Below are 19669 nucleotides of genomic sequence, written 5' to 3'. Positions count from 1 at the left end.
TTATTTACTTTTATTTTATTTTCTCATTTATTTATTTTCGTCTAGCTTAATATATCTAGATATATGACGCTTATTATATGATATTTTGTTATCTTATTCTCTGTGTTCGATATTCTGATACTATCCTTTGGCTATACTATTGCTATATTGTATACTTGCAGTTAATTTTAGTGTTAATAAAAAGTGCATCAATGTTCCACATGTGTTGACAATCATGGTGATAATGCTAAAAAAATTTACTCATAACACCATTTTCTTTTATATTCTCTTTGTCCCACAAAAAAATGTCACACTTGTGGGATGACATGAGATTTTAGGAGGCTTTGTTTTACACATTAAGTGGAGAGAGAAAGTATAGTTTTTATATTGATGCGAGAGGAAACTTAAAAATTGGAAATGTGATATCTTTCGTGGGACAAACTAAAAAGGAAAGTGATACATCTTTTATATGACAGAGAAAATATCATTTACTAATACTAGCCAGAGCAGTTGAGCAAAACAATGAATGTACTTGGCGGATCCATTTTTATTCAATATAAATGTTTCAAACTATTGTGCTCACTCCGCATATTTGATGCATCAATGTCTTCCCTTGAAAATTACTTCTTCCTACCTTCATTAATTGACATTAATTTCCTTTTCCGTCCATCCCTAATTAATTGTCACTAATAATTTTTACTATTTTTAGTAATGGACCTTACAATTCCACTCACTCATTTTCACTCACGTTTTAGTACTCCCTCCGTCCCCAAAGAATATGCACTTTGTGTTCAGTATGAGTTTTAATGCAAAATTGGTAAAGTAAGAGAGAGGTAGGGAGAACAAGTAATTAAAGTATTATTAGTGGGGAATGGTTCCCATCTCGTTAGAGAGAATAGAGTTTCTAAAATTAGAAAGTGCATATTCTTGTGGGACAGACTAAAAAGGAAATAGTGCATATTCTTGTGGAACGGATAGAGTATAAAAATAATATTTCCTCCGTCCCCTAAAAATAGGAACTTTTAAAAACGGCACGAGTTTTAATGCAAAATTGATAAAGTAAAAGAGAGATCGAAAGAAAAGAAAAGCGTGCTATTGAAAAGTAGGTCTCACCTCATTAAAGAGGAAAAATATTTCTAAAAATGAAAGTTTCTATATTTAGGGGACGGACTAAAAATGAAATAGTTCTATTATTAGATGACAGAGGGAGTATATAAAAGTAGGATTCACATTCCATTAACTGTTTTCACCCACTTTTCACTATATTTCTTAAAACTTGTGCTAGGTTAAATGGTGTCGATTAATGATGGACGAAGAGAGTATGTCATAGTATCACTGACGCAAAACTTAGAATATTTCCATAATCTCTGTATCATTGTTAACATATCTCAGAAAGACATCTGCTCTTTCATCGACCCATCACACGTTCCATCAATCAAAAGTTTAATATTGTCCAAATATATTTTGTGATTTCAATAACGCAATAATTTATCAATTTTTTTAGTACGAGATTAATAATCTGATTATTACTCTTAGCTTTTTAATGTCACTACGACTACATCAAATTTATTTTCACCATATCAATCTAGTAACCTCTATAGTACTTCTTTTATCCATCTGTAGCCGAGTCATATTTTTTTTAGGTAATCTGCATCGCATTGTAGTTAAGTCATTTTTTAAAAAGCAACAACTTTTCATTTCTCTTACTTTACTCTTTCTTACTTTATTTTTCTTACTTGCCTTTTTTCTTTCCTATTTTATTATCCATTTACTTTTTTAAAAAAAATTAATCCCTAATAGAGATACTTTCTTATTCGAAGTTTTACAATTTATTACTCCCTCCGTCCCGGAGTATTAGACTCACTTCTTTTGGGCACATGATTTAAGGAATTGATATTTAAATAGTTAAAGTGGAGAGAGTAAAGTATGAGAGAGGGAAAAAGTAGGGGAAAGAAGAGAGAAAAAAGTAGGTGGAGAATAAAATAAGATAGATGTTTTTTGCTAAAAAAAGAAATGAGTCTAATATGTTGGGACATCCCAAAAAGGAAAGTTGGTCTAATATCTTGGGACGGAGGGAGCATGTTACTATCACTTCATGAATATGTCATGACTCGACTAATAAGTAAAGTAATTATTTCCTTCAATAAATGCGAGTTTCTAAAAACAAATTATTTACTTAAATAAACTGAAACAGATTATTAAAACTCCATTAGCAATACATTCGAGGATCTAAAAACAAGATTATCGAGTCATTACCTTTCTCTATTAATTTCATTACTATTTTATCGAAAAGATAATGCTACAGTCTCTGCAGATGAAACGAACCTATTGAAATCGAAGAAGTAATAAAAACAGAGCCTTTTCAACAATCACATACCAATTTCTGTCAGATTCGAAACTACCAAATCCAATTACAAACGCAGGAAGATAAACGAAGAATTAATAAAGACAAATTGCAATAGATATGTCGTGTCCTTCCTATCCTCTTTTCATTTGAAGCGATTCTCGATTCACTCATAAATTTTATTATTATAAAATTAGATCGTGCCGAGCCCATTTGTTGATGATCAAACGTCAATTTTAGCACGATGTCGTTTTCTAAACGGATCCTCTGCCCATAGCGTAATTTGATTAATAGTTTTAGCTGCACACGCATTGCTTCGTTTAAGCTTCAGCTGCTTGCTTCGTTTCCTTTTCGTATAAGAAATAAAGGTTTACTAATTTGAGTTTCTTCAAACCCCTTTTTCCCATCTCTTCGCATTTTTGTCGAGTGGGTGGGATTTTAAATTGATTTGAGGGCGACCCTTTTGAAGATTTATCAAGAGGGGCCGTCAAAGATTCAATCTTGATTTGTGGGTCCTTCGCGATCTGGGCGGCTTTGTGTTCGAATTTGGTGTTGGAGAGTTCAAATTCAAGGTATTAGCTTTTGATTCTTTGTTGTAATCTCTGATTTATCAAGTAATTTCTTGGTTAACTGTGTTATTCAGTTCTGCATTCTTTGAGCTAGTATAACTAGGGTTTGATCTAATTTGGTTATTGCTGTTTAGATAGGGCTTTAGGGGTTAACTTGCCTCTTGTTTGGCTGAAGAAAAATGGATATCAGTAATGAGGCTAGGGTTGATTCATTCTCGATTGGGCCGTCTACGCTTTTTGGCCGGACCGTTGCTTTTAGGGTGTTGTTCTGCAATTCTATGTCACATTTGAGGCATCAAATATTTGGGATGTTGTTGATGTACATTTACAAGTTCAAGAATTGTTTGAGGGACTACTTATCCCCTGTGATCTCATGGCTCCATCCGAGGAATCCACAAGGGATTCTCGTGATGGTGACGATGATCGCCTTCTTGTTGAAACGCTACACGAATGTTAAGATGAGGGCGGAGATGGCTTATAAGAGGAAGTTTTGGAGGAATATGATGAGGGGTGCGAATAACTATGATGAGTGGGCTCATGCAGCTAAAATGATAGATAAAGAGACTCTTAAGATGAATGAATCTGATCTCTATGATGAGGAGCTTGTGAGGAATAAGCTTCAAGAGCTTCGCCATCGTCGCCAGGAGGGCTCTCTTAGGGATATTATATTCTGTATGAGGGCTGACTTGGTTAGAAATCTTGGCAATATGTGCAATCCAGAGCTCCACAAGGGGAGGCTCCACGTGCCGAGACTCATAAAGGAGTACATAGATGAGGTCACGACACAGTTGAGAATGGTGTGCGACTCTGATTCCGAGGAGCTTCTGTTGGAGGAGAAGCTCGCCTTTATGCATGAAACGAGGCATGCCTTTGGTAGGACTGCTTTGCTTTTAAGTGGAGGCGCTTCATTGGGAGCTTTTCATGTTGGGGTAGTAAAAACATTGGTAGAACATAAGCTTTTGCCTCGGATAATTGCTGGTTCTAGTGTGGGGTCCATAATGTGCTCTGTTGTTGCAACTAGGTCTTGGCCTGAGCTACAGAGTTTCTTTGAGGATTCCTGGCATTCGATTCAGTTTTTCGACCAGATGGGTGGGATTTTCACCGTTTTCAAGAGGGTCATGACGCAGGGCGCGGTTCATGAGATTAGACAGTTGCAGGTGATGTTGAGGCACCTTACAAATAATCTAACTTTCCAGGAAGCTTACGATATGACCGGGCGCATCTTAGGGATCACGGTCTGTTCCCCGAGGAAGCACGAACCTCCGAGATGCCTCAATTACCTGACTTCACCTCATGTGGTCATTTGGAGTGCCGTGACTGCTTCTTGTGCCTTTCCTGGTCTTTTTGAGGCTCAAGAGCTTATGGCAAAGGATAGAATCGGGGACATTGTGCCTTTTCACCCTCCGTTTCAGCTGGGGCGGGAAGAGGCTTCCAGCACATCTTCACGTCGTTGGAGAGATGGTAGCTTGGAGATTGATCTGCCAATGATGCAGTTGAAAGAACTTTTCAATGTAAATCATTTCATAGTGAGCCAGGCAAACCCTCATATTGTGCCTTTATTGAGGCTCAAGGAGCTTGTTCGAGCATATGGAGGCAACTTTGCTGCAAAGGTATCCCTTATTCTCAAAAGTTATACCGTATTCAACTGCTTATGATCTCACATTATGCAATTAGCTGACACGGGTACCTTGAAACCATAAGACATGAAAGTGAATAATAAATTGAGTCCCTTTTCTACATGCCACATGCTGTAACATAATTCTGCGTGGTCTCTATTTCTGTTCGTAAGGCCAAATGAGCTCAACTCTGTATTTAAGTTGTGTCCACTTCAGAGCTTTCAGTTTAATCAGGCCACATTGTTGATCTTTGTAGATATAAAGATTGCTTTATGTTACAAAAAAACTGTATGCATTAACTATCAAGACAAACAGAGATATAGCATGGATAAAAAAGATGTGTTTTTAAATATGAATATGCTGCTGTCTTTATTCTGTAATTGATTGTATCTGCCAAGACTGGCAAGGGTGTATCCTGTTCAAGCTTTCTTTGAAACCCGAGGAATCCGCTGCATTTTGAATCTTCCTCTCAGCTCGTTACAAAATATAGTTAACCTGTTTCTTTTCTTGTTTGCATGAATGATGAACCTAAAGCCATTCACAGTCACTTTATATTTATTTCCATCATTCTTTTTTCTGTTGGAATAAGCTCAATTTTGTGTAACGGGTGTCTCTCGACTCTCCCCTTTTTTATTTGTTTATATACATGAATGGTTTATAGCTAACAGATATCTCACGTTGCAGCTTGCTCATCTAGCTGAGATGGAGGTAAAACACAGATGCAACCAAATATTGGAACTTGGTTTTCCATTGGGGGGACTTGCCAAGCTCTTTGCTCAAGATTGGGAGGGCGATGTCACTGTCGTGATGCCTGCTACTTTAGCACAGGTACAGTCGATTATGAAATATCGTTTGCTTCTGCAATAGTCATGCTTTTGTGATTACAAAGCAGATGGAATGCTTTCAAATAAGCACACAATTGTTCTTTAACCAAAATCGAATCTTGATAGGACCCAATGATCTTTCCATCATCTTCTGGTTTTTGTCGCTTTCAATAGTTTCGTTTCCGTTTCTGTTGCTTAGTCCTGTAAATTGTTATGGAAGTTCAATAACTCCAAGTTAGTGAGATGCTTTCTGTTTTTGTGATTTCAGCTATCAAAGATAATACAGAATCCATCATATGTAGAGCTTCAGAAATCAGCAAACCAGGGGAGGAGATGCACTTGGGAGAAGCTGTCGACGATCAAGGCTAATTGTGGGATAGAACTCGCCCTAGATGAGTGTGTCGCGATTCTCAACCACATGCGTAGATTGAAGAGGAGCGCAGAGAGGGCTGCGGCGGCAGCTTCGTCTCACAGCATGCCTCTTCCTTCCACAGTGAGGTTCAACGCGTCGAAGAGGATTCCTTCTTGGAACGTCATTGCTCGAGAGAACTCGACTGGGTCTCTGGAGGAAGACCTACTCGCAGAGGCCGCATCCTCTCTTCACCAGGGTGCGGGCAGCTCGGCTGGGCAAGCCTCGAGGAATCTACGGAGTTACCGGTACATGCACGACGGGAGCGACAGCGAGTCCGAGACTGCTGATCTGAATTCTTGGACGAGATCGGGTGGCCCGCTGATGAGGACTACTTCAGCCGATCAATTTGTCGATTTCGTACAGAATCTCGAGATCGATACCAGAATGAACAGAGGTGCGATGGGACACTTGAGCAGTGCCGGGATCCAGCCAGCGGTGCGCGATCAGGTGCATCACGGCCTGAGGGTCACGACACCAGATAGGACATCGTCAGACACAGAGTACGATCAGTCTGGCAGCCGGACACCGACTCCTGTAGGGAGTTCGAGCATCATGGTGGCGGAAGGTGATCTTCTGCAGCCCGAACGAATCCAGAACGGTATAGTGTTCAACGTCGTGAGGAAGGAGGTGCTGACCCCATCAAGCAGGAGCATCGAGTCGCCCTCTGAGCAAAACAGCTCCACTCACGAGTCGGTCGCTGAGTGTGTGCAGCTCGACTGCCCGGAAAAGGAGATGGACGCCACCTCCATCTCCGAGAGTGGAGACGATGTGAGGGAAGACATTTGTGTCGCGGGAGATATCTCGGATTGCGTCCCGGAAAATCCTTCCGGTGATGATATATGCGATAAGCACGTTACTGGGGGCGAGTAGAATGGCGTTTGCTAACTGAGCAAAAAAGATAAAGGGTAATCAGCTTTATGTAATCAAGTATCATTACATGCTGTGTAATATCTGAATCTTTCAAATGAGGCAAGTTATCGACATATTTACAGTCCAATTAGACCTACTTATAAACAAAGAGAGATTAAAATGTAGGTATAGTCTCAAAAAACCTGTAGACGTAGCGTAATTTTTACTTAAAATAGTGGCTGAGACGAATCGAAATAGAAAAGTGCGAGTAACACGAGGCAGATACAAATGGAGTATAAAATAAGAATTGATAAATAAATTTAGGAATACGATTCGGTTACCGGGAAAAATCTTGCTATTGTATTAGGTGTTCGAAGGAATTTGCAATATAAATTTTTTAAGAGCATGCCCAGATAGAGTAGACTATTCGTAAACTACATCATATATAAAGGTTTTTTTTACACGTTTATGCTTACACTAATAGATCAAGCTGGTCTTTAAGGTGGTAATTGAGCTTGAGGTCTCAGGTTCAAATCGTCTTAGTATAGATTGAGATTATATTGATTTATCCCTTCACTGATGTGTCGGGCCTAGGAGTGGGCCCTAGGGCGAGGGAATTGCCTTTTGTTTTCTTTGGTATAATGACAATCGCACTAGGCAAGGTCGAAATGAATGCATAATTGTAGAAAGAGTTAATGCAATAATTGTACTAAGTTTTTGCTTTGTTGGTATTCACTTAGCACATGAAATGGTCGGAAAGCACAAATTAGAATGAATCCAACCCACAGAAAAAAAAAATGAATGGACATAACAGTAGTCAAACATCAACCTGTCTCAACTATGTATGTGATATTATGTCGTTTTAAACTCGTAGTTGTGGTCCCATCCACGCACATTGAATTGCTACTATCATTCTATCTCTATATATGAAGATAATATATCAAATCTTAATTAATTCTCAATAAAAAAATATTAAATATAAATAGAGAATTAGGGAGAATACACAATATTGTGCTCATCAATAAATGATAGGCATCCTATCATAAAAAGTGTATATAAATTGCATATATGATCGATCCACATCCACTTGAATGATACTATTAATTTTTAAAACCCTTTGAATAGCTCTTGTGGTATATCAAGGGATAGATAGCATTAACCCGTGACTAAGTGTTCATTTGTTTCATATGATGGGGGTGTTGGAATGAAGAGATAATATGTGTTTTTTATTAGAGCCTATTCAAGAAAAGAAGAAATAAATTTAGATCAAACAAAGATAATCGAGACAGAAGATAAATTATTTATTTTCCTTGTTAACAAGAGTATAATACAATGTAGTCATTACGGGTTTTACTAGTATTTTATTTTCTGCATTACTATGCTATTTTCCGCATTCTATATTCTATCATAAACTAATATGATTTGTAACAAAGTGATGTTTATTCAATTTTATATATTAATTATAGTCATTTTTTGTCATATCAGTTTAATATACTAGAATAATTGCAAAAAATTATAATTTTATATTTTTATTTCATAGTTATGAGATCTGCATTTATTTTAGAGTTGTCTTAAACTAGTTGAGTCATTTAAGCTTTAACAAAAATCTTTAATATATTAACTTTTATTCTTTGTTTCTCTCTTTAACTATCATACTTTATTTTCTTCTATATTTTCACATTATAAAGAGTAGTTGACGAAATATAGCATCATGGACGCAGCCCGCGTAGTATCCGTGTGCTACTCAGCCAATAAATTCGAGATATGATGCATTTCCAAAAATCGTAATAATTTTAACTACTTGCATAAATATATTCATTCACTAAAAATAAATAAAAGAATCGTGCAACGGTGCAAGGTGGTGACAAATGTCTCTTTGGCTTTGCCCAAATCATAATTTTATTACCATTTGATTACTACTAACATGAATTATCATTATTATGTTGATCTTACACTTTAGTGAGTTTTTTGTGCCATTTTTTGGCGTCACATTTGCGTACCATCCTTTTTTTATTTAGTTTAGCTCAATATAATAATCATCATATGGTTGATTATAGAGTTAGGATATACAGAATTTTAGGGTCTAATATTTGGTAACCATGTTAATTACTACTCCCTCTGTCCCATTAGAAATGAAACGTTTTCCTTTTTGGTCTGTCCCATTAAAAATGAAACGTTTCTAAAAATGGGAACAATACTCTCTCTACTTTTTCTTCTCTCTTACTTTACTCTCTCTTCATTAACTCACAAAACACCACTACATAAAATCCTGTGCCGAAAAGCAAATGTTGCATATTTAATGGGACAGAGGGAGTACATTTTTATGAGTATATTATATACTCATTATTATAACGGATCTTATACATTAATTTGGGATAGAGTATAAAATTGATTTTCTGCATTTGTCTAAAAAAACTTTTTTGATCCTGCAGGTGTGTTAGCTTATGATTTTAAACATTACATTTTGGTCATAGTAAATAGTTCTGTTTAACAATTAATGATTAACTTTATTTAGATCAGATAAGTGAGTTAATCACCATTCTAGTCAATTAATTAGAATGATAGTAATTAATTAATAAATATGATCAATTCATAATGTTGATTAATTTAATTATGATTAAAATAAAGTTAACTGTTACTCTCTCCGTCCCAAAGAAGATGACGCATTCCTTGGGTAGCACGAAATTTTATATAATTTTATTTTGTGAGTTAAGTGAAGAGAATAAAGTATAAAAGAGAGGGAATAAAATAGAGATAAGATTGTTTTCATTATTAGTAAATGGGTCATCTCGATTTGGTATAACGTCCATGAAATGTTATTTAAGTTTTACTCCCCACGAGTTTTAAGAAACGTGAAGAAAAGTGAGTTGAAAAAGTTAATGGAATAAGGGTCTCACATTTATATATTAGTTTTATAATATAATGTGAATGGAAAGAATTAGTGGAAAGTGAAGTCCATTACCAAAAATAGTAAAAAAGCAAAGTGAATAACTTTTCACAGACAGACTAAAATGGAAAAACTGGACAACATTCACGGACGGAGGGTGTAATTTTTAATGAAACTATTAACTATAGACCAAAAAACATGTTTGTAAGTAGAAGCTATTGCATACTACCATGTAAAACTAATACGGATATTACTGTCTAGTATCATGAAATTTTCAAAATTTATTTTTTCTCATAAACTTTGAACTTGGCATATAATATCACGAATTTAAATTGTCGTTGAATTTTTTTCACCAACAACAAAATCCACCTACATTATAATAAGATGGTTAACTATATCTAGCTATTGGGACTTTGTAAGCACATCGTTATCATTTTCCAGCCATATCTTATGTGATGTAATAACAAATAAAATGTAGCCGGATTTTATATCTTACAACTATATAAGTTCGGAATATTATATGCCAGGTTTAAAGTTTATGAGAAAAAACTAAATTTTTGAAAAGTTTCATGATATTAGGCGTCAATATCCTAAATTAAAAATATTTTTTTGAAGTTGGACAAATGTAGAGTAAACATTCTTTACTTTAGTCTAAATTTATTATATGAATAAGATTCATTATAAAAATAAGTTACTCCTATAATAAAAAATAATAATAATAATTAATTAATTAACTAACATCATTAACAAACATTAGATCCTGAAATTTTGCATAGGAAGTCTAAAGTTTATTATATTAATAAGATTCATTTTAAAAATAAATTATTACAGTATATAATAATAATAATAATAATAATAATAATAATAATAATAATAATAATAACAACATCATTACCAAATATTAGATCCTAAAATTTTGCATATCCTAACTCTATAATCAACCATATAATATTTATAAAATTGAACTAAACTATGTATGAAAGAGATGGTACGTCAATGAGACGCCAAGAAATGGTAGTACAAAAACATATCTAAGTCTAAAATCAACATAAAATGATCATCCATGTTAGTAGTTGTAAATTGTAATCATATGATGACAAAATTATGAATCACGCAAGCCCAAAGACATTTGGCTCACCTTGCACAATTCTTTTATTTATTTTAAGGTAGTGCAATTACCTTGCAAGTAGTTAATTTATTACTACGATTTTAAGAAATGAATCATATCCGGACTTTAGTGGCGTATAAATAGTGGCACACGGAGGCTACGCGGGCTGCGTATGTAATGTCATGCTAACCTAACGGAAAATTGAGATTCAAATATGGTATCATTGTTAATTTACCAATATAAAATATACTTCAACCGTCCCACAATAATTGTCACTTTTTCTCATTTCAGTCCGTCCCACAATAATTATTACACTTCATTTCTATCACAAAATGGTAAGTAGGTCACACGTTCCACTAACTCACTTCACTCACATTTTATTATAAAACCAATATAAAAAAGTGGGTCCACATTCCACTAACTTTTTCAATCGACTTTTCTTTACATTTCTTAAAATCCGTGCCAACAATAAAAGTGACAATTATTGTGGGACGGGAGGAGTAATTGATTAAAAATAACGAGAACGTATTATCTAGCATAGAAAACTTGTTTCTACTCATATAAGATGAAGGATATGAAAGAAAACTAGTTATATTTGAGATCGCTGAAAAAGAATATGAAGCCTACCTCAAGATTCTTACGTGAGTATAATGTTTTAAGAGCTTTAGCATGAATGATTCCGAGAAAAGAATTCTACCTTTTGGCAATGATCTTATGTTATCTTACAATAATATATTTCACCGAAGTTGGCGTTCCGCGAAGTTTGTGCTAAGATGATTTAGTGGACGGTCCACTGAGCATAAACTTCATGTTTTTTACTCCTTCATACTATAAAAGTAGGATAAACACTCCACACATTTTGCACAAATCCTGACGCGTATAGTTCTCCAGATTCATATGTGCACACAAAGTCACCCATGTATGTCCCTTGAACGATCATCGATGTGTACCATATCCAGATACACCAAGCCTATATTCACGCTTTGCACAAGTCCAACAAACGTCCGTGAACAAGGCTTATAATGCCATAACTCTACAAGATCGTGGTAGACTTAACTATGCGCTGACTCTACAGGATCCCCAATATAGTTGACTACGCCCATAAATAGGGTAGTCATTCCATGCATTTCAACACCACATTCTCTGAATAGCATACACTCTCTCTGTATCTCCGCATCCTTTACTGTCGAACCTCTGCCTTTCACATTCACTAGTTCATCGGAGCTCGTTCTGTTTGTAGTGCTTTTCAAAGTCGTTTCATCTTTGAAAACTACACGCCTGAATCAAGAGTACTATCAAAGCATATCTTGTCTTACGGAAATAAGACTATTAGGCTTAACTTATTATCTTGGTTCTTTGTTTTATTTAGTTGTAACTCAATTTTGTGTTCCATTTAACTGTATTTCTTCTTTTTTTATTTAGATATTAGATTGTAGTACATCCGTCAATTTATTTCTATAATCAGTTTGATAAACTAGACATGGAACTGTAAATATAACTAAACAGGAAAATATAGTGTAACAGTCAAATTTTAGTCCCTCGTATTTCCTTCTTTCAAGGGAGACAATAATTTTATTACGTGGATTACAATGTTTAACAATTTTTTATTATTTTAATTTTCTTTTATAGTAACTTGTAATTTACTTTGAAAGTTTGTATTTATGTGAGACTATCTGTTAGTACTACTATATATATCAAATTTCTGGGAAGCTTCTTGTTGGGCAGGCTTGGAGTCAGATCAATAAAACTATGATCAAATTGGACAGCTGTGGTGAGTCATATTTTCATGCATCACAACAAATAAAATTAAATCATGGTACATAATTTGTTCCCTCATTTTTGGAGAAATTATGGGTTTTTATTTGGCTCCATTGTTTATTGATGTTAATGTTTCAACTTTTATGAGTACTCGAAAACGACTTGATATATATGTGCCAGCGATATTTCATTTTAACGCAAAACTGATTGTTTTAATTATTTAATACATGAAAATTCAAATAAGTATATTTGTTTATTGTTAATATTGGTCCTGCCTTATGCTTCAGGTAATTAATTAATACTACTAATTCCTAAACCATTAATTGGTATACTAATGTATTAAGTATATTTAACAATGTAATTAATGTACTACTATATTTTTGTGATGCATGGACTATTCTTTTGTTTTGGGTGGAAACCCTCTACATTAATTTCAATATAACCGGCTCTAAGAAATGAATATTCAATCAATTTGCTTTGGGCTTGTTCAAACAAACCAACTATTGTGACATTGAGAGTGATTGTAAACATTGTTAAATGTTAATACATTATAAAATGTCGTTAAGAATTATATACGGTAGTCGGCCAAAAATGACTTGTTAAGCACTTAGATTTGTTAGGATTTGTTCGCATGATAAATTTGCAAGTTATGATAAAAAAAATTAAATAAATTATAAATTAGCCTTCGCTTAACGTCCTACAGGCTACAGCTAACTTCCAAAATTTTGCTGTGTGAATTCACTTTTTAGTGGTCTCCTCAGTCCTCATACTGACACTATAGTCAGGTTTTAAGCAGAAGAGTGATTTAAAAGTGAAATACTATATCTTATGTTTTGATCCAGATATTGATTGCCACAACAGCCTGAACCCCCATCACAGAGTATATTTTTCTTTTTTCTATTAATCTTGTTTTTTCTCTCTCGTTGTGAATATTTTGTTTTTTTATTAAAAAGTAAAATGATTCAACTTAAACGATACTCCCTCCGTCCCATATTTGGAGTCACTTATTGTTATGGCTCGGAAAGTTGAAGTGTGTAATAAATGAAGTGAGATGGTAGAGTGTAATAAATGAAGTGAGATGGTGGAGTTGGTTGAAGGTGGGTCCCTTTTGACTTTTGATTTTTGTTTTGATTTATTTTAATGTAGATAATGACATTTTTATGTAATTTTGATGAAGAATGGAGTAAAATTGTATGACCAAATATGGAAAATTCTAAAAGTGACTCTTAAACTGGGACGGACTTTTATGGCAAAAAGTGACTCTTAATCTGGAACGGAGGAAGTACATGACAAAAGTAATACGATTCAACTTAATTAGGACGGAGAGAGTATTACTCAACTACTCCATTTAAAATCTCATGTCATTTAAGAATTTAGATAATTTAAATAAAACGGAGCAAATATATACTAACGGCAATAAAAGTGGGTGGATGACTATTTAAGGTGCTACACGAGAGAATATACTGCATCCATCAGCGCTTTAAAGTCTCATTTTTTTTTTAATTCATTATTATACTAAATCATTCTAAGATTTAAAGTCTCATTTTATTTTAGATTCATTATTATACTAAATCATTTTAAGAGTATTATAAAACTAGCATATAAAACTATGATTCATATTTCACTAACTCATTTTTTTATTTTTATTTTCACGGATTAAAATGGGACAATTTTTTAAAATTTGTGTTAAATTAAAATGGGCCAATTTTTAAAAATTCGTATCAAATTAAAATGGGACTGTATACGGCGGAATGAACCAACCCAACCCCAAATGGAATCATTTGTTGGCATGAAATAAATCGATTGCATGTGAGCACGTAATTTCTTTTCGTAAATTCATAGTGTGTGATAATTGTATGAACATTTTTCATGGAGTAGTGTTTTACTGTAAATTTTTCGCCATTGACGCGGCAGTTTCCCAATACATGTAAGTTTGTTGTTTTTGCTTTCTTCCTTGTTCCAGCTTTTTATCCTTAAAAAAGCATCTCCAATGGTGCATAGGTCAGCAATATGCTAGTCATTCTCTTCCCTGCCACGTTAGCAACACTAAAAAATCCACCTGCCACATCAGATTTAGGCCAGCCGCAATAAAAATAATTCAAAATATACTACATTTACGGAATTAAAATTACGATTAAAATACGGAATTAAATTTACGACACATATACGGGAAAATTAATCCATTCCATTAAAAAAAAGTACAAAGATTTAAAAAAAAAGTACATGATTTTTTTTTAAAAAAAAAAGGCTTCAACACACGAGCCCCGCCACTCTCTACTCCTCATCGCCGTCGCCGTCGGCGCCACCGCTGCCGCCGCCACCCGTGGTATCTGAGCCCACGTCGGAACCCGCTAGCCGTGCCCTCGCGATTTCCAAATCAACCCGCATGCTCTCGAGCATCTCGTGAAGAAACATCTTCTCCGTGGGGTCAGTGGCGGTCCTCCAATCTTGGAAGACCTTGTACATCTGATCTCGCGTATGGTTACGCGAATGGAAAGTGTACTCGAGTGGGAGGGCGGAGGACTGGACCTCGCGGGGCGATAGGAGGGATCCGCCCCTCACAGCCCGTTGCGCCCGCTTCTGTCCAACCGGGCGGGGGCGACCAGCAAATGAAGGAGGGGATGGAAACTCCTCAGCATCCGGGGGGAGGTCGTGGGATCCGCCGCTGCTGCCGCTGTAGTCGCCGCTATAGTTCAGTCGCTGCTTCTTCGGCCACCCAGCGTCGCACCCCGCCCGGAACTTCTCGGAGTCCTTCAGCAACAAGAAGCACTCCCAGAAGGTGAACTCCTTATACTTCCCCGCCAAGGGGAACTGACTCTCGGCTATTCTCCGGGCGTCGTCCTCATTCTGCCCACTACTGAGCTGACGGAGGGCGTTGGCGTACAAATTTGCAAAACGGCCCACTGCGGCCCTGATGCGCTCCCACCCCTTCCGGACCTCCTCCCCGCTGAAGTCCTTCCCGTGCGGGCAGTGCCTCCTATAAGCAGCTCTGATCTTCGCCCACATGTTGACGACCCGCTGGTTGTTCGCAACAAGCGGATCGTCGCACACCTCCAACCACCCCCTGGCCACCCCGGCGTACTCATCCTCCGTCCACTTCCTCCGGCCAGGGGTGTCGTCAACAACGGGCTGCGACGACTCGCCGACCGCCTTGGCCTTCCCCCTCGTCTTCTTCTTCTTCGCCGCGGCCCGCCTCGCTGGAACGGGAGTGTCCGCATCCCCGAGATCGATCCCCATATCATGCAATGACAGAAGGTCATCGCCAGTGAACTGCGTCTCCACTGGGGTCGACGTGTGAGACGAAGCCGTCAAAAAATCAAGCGAGGGACGATATACCGTGTCCCCTCCCGGTGACCCCTGCATCCCCCCCTGCATCCCGGGATGCATACCGTGCTGCATCCCGCCCTGCCACATCATCCCCATCATCTGCTGCAGCATCATTTGTTGCTGCATCTGGGGCATCCCCCACGGCATACCCCCCAGCATACCCCCCTGGTTCCCCCCCGCGCCCCCCCCCCCCTCCGGCGCACCGGCCATCATCCCCATCATCTGATTCCAAGGGATGTTAAACCCCGGGCCCATCTGCCCCCATCCAGATCCCACAGGTACCGTGGGAGTTTGAGATCCACTCGTCGCTGGACTGGACTCGTTGTTGTGATCCATCGCTCGATGATGCTCTTGTACAGAAAGTTAGAGAGAGAGAAAACTCGTTAAAACAAGTGGTGCAAATGAAAATGAAACAAAAATCGCGTTTAAATAGGGTTTTTTTTTTAAAAAAAACAAATAACAAAAATCGGCGCTGGCCGATCGGGCCGCCACAATGGCGGCTAGCCGATCGGCCAGCGCCGAGCGATCGGCCAGCCCACGCCGGTCCACTCGCCGACTCCAATGGTTCGGCTAGCCGATCAGCCAGCGCGACGAATCGGCTAGCCGGTCGCTAGCCGACCATTGGAGATGCTCTAAACAGCCCTAGACAAATAAAATGTGCAGAATATATCTCTCTATGTCCCATGTATTGACATCAATTTTTTTGGATAATGGACCCTATATTTCTTTAGCTAATTTCACTTACATTTAATATATATTTATAAAGTATGAAAGAGATATTTTCTATTTTTAGAATGAGTTTTTTTTCGGATATCCTAAACTAATAAAATAAATCTTTTTATGAACGAGAGAAGTATAAATTCGATCCATACTCTATGCATTTTTTTCATTATTTCTTAATGTTTATGCCAACTTAAATGAGCTGAGTGCGTACCAATCGTTTAAATTAATAAGACCTCATCAAACGTTGTCAAAGGAACAAATGAACAAACATTATTCTAAAATAAGTTTGAATATAATTTTATTAATAGACTGAAATAAATAAATAGTGCAATTTAGCAAAACACGGAATGCGACAAAAGTAAACCCACACCCACCTACCTACCCACCCTCAATTTAACTCTAAACCCGTTTCGTCCTTTCCAATAAATACTCTTAAATTTCATTTCCCTCTCTCTCTCTCCCTCCAATTTTCCTCTCTCCACGAAATTTCGAGGAAGCTCACTCCATGACTTCCCCCAACCATTTAACTCCCGCTCCTTCCACTCCCCTTCCTCTCAACCCCCAATCTCCTTCCTCTCCTCCCCCCTCTCTCTCCGATTTCGCTTTTGCCGTCAATTATGAAACTCACCAACCTCTTCCGATCCAAGAAATCGCCATCTGTTTCCAGATCTGAGGCCGATCCGTCCTCCTTCAGCTCCCACACCACCTCCTCCTCCTCCTCCTCCGACGACGGCGCCGCCAAGCGTCCGGCCGGATCCTCCACGCCGACCAGCGTCCTCCCCTCCGCGGATCAGTGGACGGAGATCTCCGTCTCCTTCGAGCTCAAGCAGGCGTTCGAGATGATCGACCGCGACGGCGACGGAAAGATCACCAAGGAGGAGCTCGAGTCGCTTCTGAGCCGGCTCGGCGCGGAGCCGCCGAGCAAGGAGGAGCTGAGCCAGATCGACCGCGACGGCGACGGCTGCATCACGCTGGAGGAGTTCGGCGCGATCGGACCGGCGTTCGCGCCGGCGGCGGACGCCTCGGAGCTGAGGCACACGTTCGACTTCTTCGACTCCGATCGCGACGGGAGGATCACGGCGGAGGAGCTGTTCAGCGTGTTCGAGACGATCGGAGACGCGCGGTGCACGTTAGAGGACTGCCGCCGCATGATAAGAGGGGTGGATAGGAACGGGGACGGGTTCGTCTGCTTCGAGGACTTTAGTCGTATGATGGAGCTTCAACGATGAACCAATCATTTCGCTGTTTTCTTTTTTATTTCTTTAAGAAATAAAATAAATAGAAAAGGAAATGAAATGAAAATTCATCATTTGCCTTTGGCTTTCCCTGCTCTTATATTTTCATGTTTGTTTATTCCTCTGGAATCAGTCAACGGCTAGGATTGGAATTGCCGATTAAATCAAAAGTAATCAACGTATTTATATTTGTCGATATTATGGGCCGGGATAATGGGAAACTGATGAATTAAAAATGATTAAATAATGGCACCAGTAATTGGGCCCTAAAATGAGGCCATTGTCAAACGATGAGTGGCAATTATTGGGAATAGATCCTCTCCAACTAAATTATAATTTTTCATTGACTTCATAAGAATTTAATTATTTATAATTTTTTTAATTATCACATAACAATTTTAATTAAATTCAATATGCATCATATCATAACATGTACTCAAGTTATGACATAATATCATTATAGGTATTCACAATATTGAAACATCTCATAAAGTAGGAAGTAAACATAGTATATTCTATATAGGGGTGCGTTATATTGCTAACTTTTTAATTCTGCTAACCATCAACGCAGTGTATTAAAAATATCATCACGATAACATTAAAATGTCAACACAGTAAATTGAAATGTCAACACATTTTTAATATACTGCATTGATTAGTTATCAGAATTAGCAACTTAAAAAAATTAGCAAATTGATCACACCTCACTCCATATATATAATGAGTTTAATTTGAACAAATATTAATAATACATAAAGATATAGAAAATTTTATTAGTAGTATAAATGGAGAAGAATGTATAATATATGGAGTATTGAATATGTGTAATATGTGTTTGCATATACTACTATAGTTATATATTGCCATGAAAATGAAGTTAATCTGCCTTCATCTTAACAAAATACACATTTTAGGGTAACGTGAATTCTTATGCACAATTAATAAAATAAAAATAATAATAAAAAGTATTTAAAATATTATTAATAGAGAACAGAATATATATCATCAGCAAGATAAAATTATCAAATAAGCTGTGTAAGAGTGGGAGAGTACAGAGTCTCAAAGGCTGTTGGGAATATAAGAATTCGTGGGCATGAGAGGCATTGAGAGCCGATGTTGTCACATAATGTACATTGGTAATGGCCTACTAGGGTTGTGCAGAGTGAAATTGACTATTTTTATGGGAAAATCAAAATAAATAGTGTGTCTATTTTTATGAGAAGAAGAGAATATATGATTTTATGTTTACCTTCCATATATAGATAGAAATATGCATATCATAACTCACCTTGTATATTAACTGCAATTATATTATACGCATTACCGTAATAATTAAGTACAAAGCAGAAATGCAGTAGAGAATGTTGTTCAAGAATGTTTTATTGATCAGTAAGAACTAGTAAAATAAAATACTTGCTTGACCACGTAAAAAAGAATATTCCCATTTCAAGAGATGCACCAAAATGCATGTTACTTGTACAAAAACATTATTCAATGACATTTTTAGATCTTGAGTTTTTTCAATCACCTGATTTTTTTTTTGTGTTGAAATCTATAGCACTAAAAACTAATAGTAATACAAATAGTTGATTTGGAAATAATAAGAAAAATTACATATATTTGTGATATTAATAAAGATTACATGTATATTATTAAACTTTGTTAATGGTGATTAGGAAGTTAGTGGAACATTATGGAATGAAGTAACTGAGTTTGTAATGACAATTCCTCGCAAAACTACATGTACGTTGTAACTAATAAGTTTGATGTTGCAACAGAGAGTCATTCTGACTATAAAAACGCTCATCAATCGAGCATTTTGATCAGAAAGTTATCAAAAGACAAAGTACATTTCTTTTACTCTTTACTTGAAAATATATGCGAGATTGAAGCCCATATCTCTCCCTAACAAAAAGTTTTAGATATGATCACAACATTGTCACTTGACTTGTTGATATTAAAATGAAAATTTCAAGAAAAGTCATATTTTAAGTAGAGTATATGACATAAAGGTATTCAAAAATTATGCCTTCTTATA

At 36.8% G+C, this 19669-nt stretch overlaps 2 protein-coding genes across 3 annotated transcripts; both read left to right on the top strand.

The window, feature by feature from the left end:
- Positions 1-2329: 2329 nt before the first annotated feature.
- Positions 2330-6741, top strand: SDP1 (Patatin-like phospholipase family protein). 2 transcript variants are annotated; one of them, XM_048086330.2, is made up of 4 exons: positions 2330-2895; positions 3031-4502; positions 5193-5336; positions 5601-6741. In XM_048086330.2, the coding sequence occupies exons 2-4, from the start codon at positions 3072-3074 to the stop codon at positions 6612-6614; spliced, it is 2589 nt and encodes an 862-aa protein (XP_047942287.1). In that variant the 5' UTR covers positions 2330-2895; positions 3031-3071; the 3' UTR covers positions 6615-6741. The 2 variants fall into 2 exon arrangements, with proteins under 2 accessions (XP_047942287.1, XP_047942286.1); XM_048086329.2 differs by having other exon boundaries at positions 2331-2895; positions 3027-4502.
- Positions 6742-16863: 10122 nt separating this feature from the next.
- LOC125190909 (Calcium-binding EF-hand family protein) lies at positions 16864-17718 on the top strand. Its single transcript, XM_048088331.2, has one exon. The coding sequence runs from the start codon at positions 17014-17016 to the stop codon at positions 17623-17625; it is 612 nt and encodes a 203-aa protein (XP_047944288.1). The 5' UTR covers positions 16864-17013; the 3' UTR covers positions 17626-17718.
- The last annotated feature ends 1951 nt before the right edge of the window (positions 17719-19669 follow it).

The sequence above is a fragment of the Salvia hispanica genome, chromosome 5 (genome assembly GCF_029641045.1).
Source record: "Salvia hispanica isolate PSC_SH4W2 chromosome 5, Shi_PSC_v1, whole genome shotgun sequence".
In the NCBI taxonomy this organism is placed as follows: domain Eukaryota; kingdom Viridiplantae; phylum Streptophyta; class Magnoliopsida; order Lamiales; family Lamiaceae; genus Salvia; species Salvia hispanica.
This window is presented reverse-complemented; position numbering and strand designations above follow the sequence as displayed.